Source organism: Anastrepha ludens, chromosome 3, assembly GCF_028408465.1.
Source record: "Anastrepha ludens isolate Willacy chromosome 3, idAnaLude1.1, whole genome shotgun sequence".
Lineage (NCBI taxonomy): Eukaryota > Metazoa > Arthropoda > Insecta > Diptera > Tephritidae > Anastrepha > Anastrepha ludens.
In genome coordinates, this window is record NC_071499.1 from 78,738,067 (window position 1) to 78,749,007 (window position 10,941).

At 32.7% G+C, this 10,941-nt stretch overlaps 1 protein-coding gene across 1 annotated transcript; it reads right to left on the bottom strand.

The window, feature by feature from the left end:
* Positions 1 to 688: 688 nt before the first annotated feature.
* LOC128857567 (voltage-dependent calcium channel type A subunit alpha-1-like) lies at positions 689 to 7,598 on the bottom strand. Its single transcript, XM_054093319.1, has 3 exons — positions 5,736 to 7,598; positions 1,312 to 1,467; positions 689 to 918 (listed from the first exon to the last, which is right to left on the bottom strand). The coding sequence occupies exons 1-3, from the start codon at positions 5,830 to 5,832 to the stop codon at positions 689 to 691; spliced, it is 483 nt and encodes a 160-aa protein (XP_053949294.1). The 5' UTR covers positions 5,833 to 7,598.
* Between the last annotated feature and the right edge of the window lie 3,343 nt (positions 7,599 to 10,941).

Below are 10,941 nucleotides of genomic sequence, written 5' to 3' on the forward strand. Positions count from 1 at the left end.
ACAAGCTGTTAGAGTAAATAGACCCCGTTTAGTGGAATTTCGTGTTGCACTAGTTTACATACATTTATACATACAGAGAGAAGAGAGAAGGTTATATAGAAAAAGTTGAGCTATTAAATTACAAAGAGTCTAGTGCTTATATGGTATTTTGTTGTTTAGCAAAATACACGATCCACTAAATAACCCCTATTATTTTCTTTGCTAAACGGAAAATCAGAGTAAGCGAGTGAAGTCCACATATTGAATTCAATTGGAGAAACGTACGCATACATACATATAGAGACAGTGAATATAAACTGGAGATATGCTTTTAAAATATACAACAATAGTTAGAGAATATCACAGACAGAGATGTTTGATAAAACTTAATAGCACACTTAGAAAGAAGAACAAACATAGCATATCTTTCGGCGCTCATAAAAAACTTATTCAGGTTTAGGTATCACGCACTTCTTAAGCACTCGAATAATTTTACTTTGTACAATACAATCTTTATGAATATAGGTATGTAAATGGACGAGTAGACAGTGAGACATTTCCAGAAGTTATTTTCCAAAAGTGCTAGCAGTTATTAACTACAAACATAGCCATAGACATACAAATTGGCAGTACGTACACTTGTATGGTATTTCTAGCGATACTTGAAATGCTTGATTTTCAAAGTACGTTAAATGTTTAGATTTTTCTTTTAATTTACCCAATACAGTATTGCTGTCCAGCCCTCCATGGTGATACATTGGAACACAGTCAACATGGCAAACCCGATATTATCAAAACTAGTTATGCCCCAATTTGGCCCTTCCCATTTTTCCAGACACATACTCGTGTTATAATTACATACAAATGAACCAGTCGCTTTATCCGTTACATTATCCGTATTGCATGGTGTCTCTGATTCACCTTCCTTAACAGATTTATCTGAAAAAGAAATGTATTTTAAATTTTATTGTTGACGGGGAATTTAAAAAGCAAATGTTATGTTATTAGTTAACAGTAATATTTTTGTACGTCAAATCTGTCAAAACGGTCTGAGATTTTTAAGTCTATATTGTCAAAATGCCAGTCCTCACAATGGGGGTTCCGGTTTCGATGCTAGTACATATAAATATACTCCGAAATATCACATATTTTTTTAGGTAATAAGTTTTAAAATTTGTATTTATTTTAAAACGCACTTTATTTGACATTTTACTGGTAAGCATATTAATGGTAAGCGTTTTAATGGTAAGCATCGTGAATTGGCCGTGCATTGAAAACTTACTGCGGCATAAATTACAGAAGAAATTATGGTATTACGCAAATTTCACTTACTTGGATCTTCTAAACTATAACAAGTCTTATGCAGAGCGCCCGAATAGAACTCGAGTCCGATGATTGCAAATATAACGATCGCAAACAAGACCAAAAGTCCGATTTGAAGTAACGGCGCCATTGCCTTGATAATGGATTTTAAAACTACTTGTAAACCTATTTTCCGCCGCAAAGATTCCAAGATGTAGCAGCACAGCAGTTTGGAGCGCGAATAAAATGTTGTCGAAGTTTTAGCATAGATGAAGAAAAATCGTATATTAGTAGAGGTTAAGTGCAATATTTTTTTTTGAAAATTTAACACTAACTAGAAATTCAAAACAAAAACAAAAAAAAAAAACTAGCGCAACTAAAAACTAAACAGCTAATAGTTGTCGAGCTCTAGCTAAGTAATGGAAATATTGAAATATGTTTGCGTTTATAGTATCGAAAAATAATGCATTAATTCTCATTTAAATTTGCAATCTAAAACTAAAATCTTGCAGAATTTCTTGAATTCTTTAATTGATATAACGGCAATCGAAATGGAATTATATGCGCGTTAGGGTGCATCTCAGTGCTTACAAAGAGAGGGGACCTACAATTTTTTTCAAATGTAAGACTTCCGCTGTAATATTTCGGAAAATTATTTTTTATCCTAAAAAATAAAAAAAAAGAGTTTGAAGGATGTTAAAAAGAAGCAAGATAATAGACCTTAAAAAATCTTCACCACAATTTTCAACCTTCACTAAAGGCTACAAATAAACCAATTTTCAAAAAAATTCAACGCTACACAAAAAAGGCTTGGTTCACTTTACTTGGTATTGCTCACATATATATACTTATATTATATATTATGATGGTCCACAAAAGTCGGAGATTTAAATATAGTTCACAAAAATTCGTAGAACTATTCTATGCTGATAAACATACTTGATTTTTTTTTTAATTAAGAAGTCAATTGATATTTAATGCTGTTGCAAGGCGTATGAACATTTCATGCCTATGTATTTTACCTACAGTGGCTCAAACGCTTTTCACTGCTCAACTATAAAACAGAATTTCTGAACTGTGCATTAATTATTTTAAAAAATTACCATATTCTTCATTTATTTAGAGCATATTCTATTTGTTCATATAAATAAATTATATTTATATTCAACATTTCTCTATTTTAATTTTCTATTTATATTCAATATGAATTCTATGATATAAAAATAGAACGAAATTAAAAAAATCAACCATATGGTATAAAAATAGAATTCATGTCCAAACGGATAATCACACAAACTTGAGTGTCCTTGAAATATTATACTAAACTTCTTCATCAGTATTTAGTGCGATTTTGCATAGATTTTACCAAGTTTTTACATATACTCGTATTAGGTCTGGTGGAATATTGTACCATTGGCTTCTGTTCCGCAAAATTGTATTTCTTAATTTTCTAGACAATTCCTGACTAGACAAATGTGCGCATGTTTGGCGTTGGTTAGGGCAGTTGCAGCTGAGCCATAGCTTGGCAACCACAAAAGCGAGCTTTGGGTCGTTGTCCTGATACAAAGCAAAATTGTGCCATACGGTACATTGCCCAACTTTAGCTTTATGGATGTTCAGATATTCAAATTTACCCATAATGCCTTTTACAAAATGAATATCCACACCATCACCAAACCACTGCCACGCTTCACAGTAGCCTTTGTATTCTTCGACGAAAAATTCAGTATTGGACTTTCTGCAGATATAACACTTTCCATCGGACCCATTTAAATTATATTTGCTTTCACCTGTGTACCTTAAAACAGTAGAATATGAACAAAAAGTAGTGCTCCAGTTATAAGGCGTTTTTCAATAGGTACGCTTCAACTTTTTTCCGATAGGGAGGGCGAACGACGCAATATTTTTTATTTTTCGCTTGTTATTTGTAAACTTCATTAGTATACATTTCATCATGGAGCGCTACACACTTGAGCAACGATTGCAAATTGTGCAAATTTTTTATGAAAATAATCGTGCAAATTTTTTATGAAAATTTATAAATTTTCCAAAAAATCATCTTTAGTGATGAAGCTCACTTTTGGCTCAATGGCTTTGTCAACAAGCAAAATATGCGTTACTGGGCAGAAAGCAATCCACACGTGATTCATGAGGCACCGTTGCATCCCGAAAAAATCACTGTTTGGTGCGGTTTACATCCGGCGGCGTAATTGGCCCATATTTTTTCGTTGACGAGAACGATCGCCACGTTACTGTGAATGGAAATCGATACCGCGACATGATAAACGACTATTTTTGGCCGCAATTGAATGGTATGGACTTAGATGACATGTGGTTTCAACAGGACGGGGCCACAAGCCACCCACCACACGCTACAATTGATTTGTTGAAGAGTAAGTTCGATGAGCGCATTATTTCTAGAATTGGGCCGGTCGAATGGCCGCCGCGCTCGTGTGATTTGACGCCTCTAGACTATTTTCTTTGGGGTTATGTGAAGTCATTGGTCTACAGTAACAAGCCGGTGACGATTTGTGAGCTCAGAGCCAATATTGAACGCGAAATTGCTGGAATTTCGGCCGATTTATGCAAAAGGGTGGTCGAAAATTGGGTTCAACGATTGGACTTCGTAAAACGTGCACGCGGTGGTCATGCAAAAGAAATCGAATTTCATACTTAAATGTATATGTTCAAACTCGATAATAATAAAAAAATTAGTTAAAAAAGTCAAACTGTTTGTGTTTTATTCAAAAAAAAAGTTGAAGCGCTCGTACTGAAAAACGCTTTACTTTACTATATTCAAGAAGTCTAAGAATTAGGATATGCATATTCAAGGGCAAATTTCATACGGGCGCGCTTGTTTTTCAGACTTTAGCGAAATTCGCCCATCGAAGTTATATTTTTTCAACACATTTTTAACTGTTTCATCACAAAATACTTCATTGGTATTTTCCTTAAACATTTTACATTACGGCTGACACAAAAGAATTTTTTTAATTATTTGTTCTTCGGGTTCATTTAGTTTCTTCCATTGGGCTAGGCGGCTTTTATTTGCAATCGAAAAGTCACTTTTGTATCTTCCAAGTGTAAACTGCATTGTTAAATGAATTCTGTTCATTAAACAGCCGATTTCACTAAAAGTTTTTCCACCTTCATGCTCATGATGGAGCCGTTGTGCAAGAGTTTATCTTTCATTCCAAAACTTGTAGTAAACTAAAAACTGTAACATTTTTTATGAAATTTGACGCGCGAATTCCCCGCGCGCTTGAAATAAAAGTGGATCCTATCGCATCCAATTTGTGTACGATTGTTCGTAAGGACATGAATTCTCAGAATTTGTTTATTTTTATTTCTCAGTTCAAAAATGTTACATATATGTCAATATAATTTGTTATTGTGATTGAATTGAGTAGGCTATAAATAAATGAAATACATGATTTGTTCCATGTAAAGGAAATTTATCGTTTTGAAAAACTGTTTTAAAGTTGAACGCTGAGTATGTACTATTAAGAATTGGAATCATTGTATATGGGAAAAAGCCTGTTTTCCCAAATTTATTATGAAATCGTTTAGAATTCATATTCTTCAGTGTTCAAATTGTAATTCACTTTAGCAACTATCAAGCTATACAAAATTGTTAAAAATTGATTAAAAGGTTATGCTAACCATTTTTTACAGTATCGGAAAGTAAGCACATAAATAGAAGAGGGCGTATTTTTTCTAAATATATTTACGTATATATTGTTAGTGGCAGCCGCCTACTAATCGAAATTCAGAAAGAACGTAGGTTCGAATCTCCGTCTATAAAATAGCAAAATGTTAGAAAAAATTTTTTCTAATAGCGGCCGCCCCTCAGCAGTCAATGACAAGCCTCTACGTGTATTTCTGCCATGGAAAACCTCCTCATAAAAATATCTGCCGTTCGGAGTAGGCTTGAAATTGTAGGTCCCTCCATTTGTAGAACCACAACACGACTCATGCCACAACTAAGAGGAGGAGCTTGCCCAATTACCCAAAAATGGCGAAGCGCCAATTATTTACTTTATTGTTACTATATATTTTTAGCTTTGTGACTCCAAAAAACCAAAGAGAAAATATTAGCTAATTTTAATTGATTTTTTTTTTTTTTTTTTTTTTTTTTTTAATTTTTATTATACAAGTTTTGTGTGACGACTTGTAGGCTAACATATTTCATTATTTCATTATTAAATGATTTATTTAAAGTAGAACTAAAGCTAAAAACATCATAATAGTTTTTCTTCTCATTTTTTAGATACTAAAGTATTAGCATTCTACGGTAATTGTTATGAAATTATATAAAAACGTGGTAAAATTATTGGAAAAAAATGTTATTAAGTACAGTTAATTTATATACATACACAAGGTTTTTATTCTACATAGATACATATTTAAAATGTTTAACTTTATAAGCGCTTACAACTAATGAAACTACTCACTAGGAATTCCAGAGACTAATTTCAAGGGCCTTAGCACACGTATAGCCCTTAATGTTTTTAGATCTACCTCAATCCATTTTTGTGGGAGCAGTGCCATAAATCTGATGTTGTTTCGAATATGCAAGTGTTTTGTTTTTGTTAATTTTTTTTTTATTGAAAATTTTCGTATAAATGTTTTTTTTTTGTTTCGAGTTGAAGTTAATAAGTTTTGTTTTGTATTGTAATGTTTTTATTTTTAAAGAGATGATAATTTTTATTTGGCAAAGTGTTCCGATTGCATGGCATGGCATAGCATGGCATTAACGTGTGTTTAGTAGCAATGAATTTTAGATATATGTGGTGGCAAAGGAGGATATAAAAGAACATCATATAAATTAATAAATATTGCAAATATAAATATGTATGCATATACGAATACAAGTATATTCAATTTGTATAAAGTTTTTATTTTGAATTTTGTTTTTAGCTAAAATTATAAGGTGATATAGCGTGGCTTTTACATTATTCAAAGGCATTGGAGTGGGTGGGCGGGAAAAATCCATATACGATAAATGACTACACACATAAAACATAGATTTGTGCGGCGAAATTATTTGCATTTGCTGATTTACAAAAATTTTGGAAATTTTCAACGCATAAATTTAGGTAGTTAATGTAATCGGGCGGGGGGAAAAATTAACACGAGTGCTTTAATTACAAATAACTGAACGAAAGAAGCAGATAATTTGTTTGCCAAATGAAAATTATTATATTTACTATACAACAAAATATGTATGTATGCATATGTACGTATGTATGTATGTTAGTCTGTAAAATTACAGGGACTACGAATACAAATTTTTTTGTGTACATGAATTATTATTATACAAGTATTTGCATAAAGAAACATAATTTTAATTTAATTTTTTTCATTTGTTTTCTTTGTATAAAATATTAGTAGGTATTCCACACACACGAAAAGGAACCAAAGCAGTGAGGCTACAGTCAAGTTGCTTCATTTCAAAAGCAAAATAGTTCAAATTCATCTTGAAAAAGTAGTGAGCCAATATCGAGTTAAGAAATCAAACAATTTTGCTTTTGAATTTTTGAAGTAAGCTGACCACAGCAGAAGTCAATTGAGAGTTTTCAAAGGCATTTTTTTCTTTCTCTCTCTCTCTAGCTCAGTTATTCACGCAGCTTAAGCTTGTCGAATAAGCTCGACTTTATATTATATTAAGAATTATTATTTCTTTAATCACTAGTGTCAAGTATAAGTGTTTTGTGTGAAAGTGTACAAACATATTTATAGGAGCATGCGAGTTGTGTTAGACTACATAAGTGTTGATAATTACAGCAGTTATCGTTAAAAATAAAAGCAAAACTCAATAAGAGAAAAAACTAATATTTATATGGAAAAGGGTTGATATGCCGCGGACACTAGGTTCATAAATTCACTACACACACCCACACTCTCCACTTATACGAGTACATGTACGTATAGGTGCTTAACTATATTTGCAACTACGCTCGCGCGTTTTCTTACACATCGTGTGACTATGTATGTATGTATGTATGCATGTGTGTATTTGCAGCGATTTCCGTCTAACTGGACAGCCTAAAACTGCCTTTACAGCTAACGATTTTCATATTAAACGTATACAGCTATTCATCTATGTAGTTGTTTGTTTGTATGTGCTTAGTATGTGTCACTATCTAATTGTATTTGCTTACCCACTGCCGAGCACGTGTGTGAAGTTAGCGATAATTTTTTATGATAGACAAACAACATTTATTTTTGTAGGTGTTAGTAGTTTTTTTTTCTGTTTTTTTTTCTAGAATGTGTATGCTACTAAAATCGCTATTAACTAGCATTCTTTCTATATATTCATGTATGTATAAATACGCTTGCTTCATAACTGCGACCTCATCGGATATAAAATCGAATCTATTTTATATATTTTGAAAGAGTCTACAAATATTTAGTATTGAATAAAAAATAGCTAAGGCAAAATATTTTTGGTCTATGAAAAAGTAGTATCCAATCGCACAAATTTACCGAGCAGTGTGTTTCTCAAATTCAAGTATAATAAAAATATACCCAATCTTTAATTTTTTGTTTTTTTTTTATTATGAATAAATTTTATTTGCAATCTATCAGTTGACAATCAGCAAATTTTTTAAATATAAGAATTATAACAGGATTGATTGCGCTCCATTGAGACCAATCAATATATTGTCAAACAATTGTATTCGCTACAAATCAATTATGTTTCCTCAAATCTGTTTGGGAGATCTAAAATATGAATTTTTTGAAGGCGTTTGACATCCATGCTATTGTGTAGAAGATTTCTTGCTAGTAAGTTTTCATGGTACGACAGCCTGTCTAGGTATCTTCGAGAGGCTTTGGTGATTTCATTTCTAACATAAGGTACATTTAAGTCTTTGTGATTTTCGAAGTTAGTTATATACCAAGGAGCACCAACAATGCTTCGTAAAGTCATGGCCTGGTATCTTGGCAGGATTTCAATGTTTGAGTTACTCGCTGTTCCCAATCTTTATGGAAATGTAAGAACAATTTTAACGACTTCACTTCGTGGAAACTTGGTTTTGGTGCTTTGCACTTGTTTTTTCTTTATTTTTAGTTTTTATTTATTTAACTATCCGTGGCTGGGTTATTGCAGAAATATTCTTACAAGCTATGCAATTACAATTTTGTACTTAAAACAAACTGCTTTAACGAGGAGTAGCAGGCAAATTGCTTTTGTGGTATCACAATGGATCGCCAACGGCCTGAGGGATTCGTTTAAAGACCGACAACCACTTCAACCTACCTATGGTACTATAAATTTATATTCAACACTATTAGTGGTGTAAATTGTTTAAGACCAAAATTCTTAGTGCCAATTCTGAAAGCTATAGATCGATTTCTTTGGGATCATTACGTTCTCTCAGAGTTGACAATTGGAGTATTGATGCCATAATAAGGTTTTCTTAGTTGCGCATACAACATAAAAAATTAGCGAAAATTTCTGACTGGTATTAAGGGGACAGATACCTGTAAAATTTTGAAACAAAAAATTTTTTTTTTTACAAAATGGCAATATAATCCTTTAAGAATATGTCAAACAATTTTTAGGACGTAAATTTAAGTATTTCTTACACAGGGCCCGCCATCTATCGTTACGGATTTGAACTAGGTATTATTTGAAGAATGGTAACACTTAGCTGTCATCTGATTTGACAGAAAATTAGTTTTATTCTTCCGCTGAACGAAAATGGTTGTGTATACGCTCAAAGAACGCTGGGAATTGTTGCAACATTACTTTGAAAATCATGGTAATGTTGCCGAATGTGTACGAAAATTACGTACGGCAATGGGAAGAAGAAAAGCACCAAATGAAGCGAATGTGCGTTTCTTTGGGAAAAAAGTAAGAGAAACTGGGTTGCTTATTGACAAACCAACGCGTGACCGACCAAAAACCATGCGTACACCCGAAAATATTGCTGCTGTGGCCGAGAGTGTTCGTGAATCACCAGGAACATCAGTTCACCGTCGTTCTCAACAATTGGATATTTCGGAGACATCATTGAGACGAATTTTGCGTAAAGACCTTGGTATGACGCCGTACAAAGTCCAATTGGATTCTCTGTGACATGCGCAGCTGTCACTGTTTAACAGGTTCGAGAAGTGTTCCCTCCATAATTTAAGATTGTTCTGTACGTCAGTCACCAGTTCGCCGTCTTTGTTCTTACAGGAACAGGTCTTTGTTCTTACATCTCTAAACCTTATAAAATAATATGCCAAAAAAAAGTACATACATATGTACGCTAATTGCTTTACACGCAATGCTCCAATGCTTTGCACAAGGTTTTTTTTTATTTTAAAGCTGATCTTTTTTCTTTGTCATACATTGCTTTAACTTACAAAACAGGTGTGTCTTTCAGCCAAAATGTGTTAAAAATTTATAAAATAAATTTTCAAACTGCAACAAATCAAAAATGACGCAATCGTTTAGGATACTGTTTTTTTCTTTAAAGCTTTAATGTCGGGAATTATTCTGCATTAATCAAATTAATATCTTATTTCCTATTACTACTAAAACTCTGAAAACAAAAAGGGAAATTGTTTTCGCAAAATTGCTGTTATGCGTATGCTGCTGTGTGCCAAAGCGAAAATGAGCGAGCAAAGCAGAGGTGAAAAATGTATGCTCTCTAATTTCTATATCTGCGTATTTGTCATTGCTTTTTGGCATACACTCAGTCTTAATGCGGCTCAACGCATGCCGAGTGTTTGTGAATTGCTGAAACAAGTATTTGCAGAATATATTACAATACTTATGAAGAATAAAAGCAAAATCTACAGCAAAAATACACGTACGACAGACATACATAGATGCCACTTTGCCGCCGGCCTCATTTTCAATAGCTTCCTGTGGAAGCACCGCTGATTTTTTCTATTCTATTCCAATATTCTAATTCTTTTTTACCTATCGTAGACGGAGCGACTAGCACAATTTGCTTTCAGAAATTTAGATTGGAAATGATTTGGTGTCGGACAGAGTTCAGAGAAAAAAGTTGTATAATGTTGTATGCCAACATCAAATATATCCTCGCTAAAACTATAAAAATAGCAGTGAAATCAATCAACGCCGAATATCTCCCACTAATAATCTAAACTACTATCATTTAATAAATTATTCGTTTAATAATTCCTTAAAAAGAAAAATGTTGCTAAAGCGAATCGATCTTTGTTATTTAGTTTTTACAAATATATAAGTACTAAAAACTATACCCTCTTATGCTCTTCAATTAAACCTATTACACACACTTACTCACAGTTGTATTTGCGATTTGTTTATCAATAAATTTCGAAAGTGTTGTTGATTTGTTAAATGATTTCTCAGAATTTTAGTAAATTTTTGCAAGGCATGTTAGCAGTTTCAACGTACACATGCGCATACCCTCGAATATATCAGTTAGACGCATACAGTCATACATACATACAGTACATACAGCACATGCAATACATAAATGCAAAATACAAATACAATAAATGAAAAACACAAATGCATCACAGATAAACACAAATACCTCTATATAATCTATACCTATATCGCACATACATAGATAGTCGGTCCATTAAAATACACACACACATACTTATACCACTTCTTATTTCATAATTTTTCGTTTCAAATGCTCATGATTACACCAACAACTATTTACT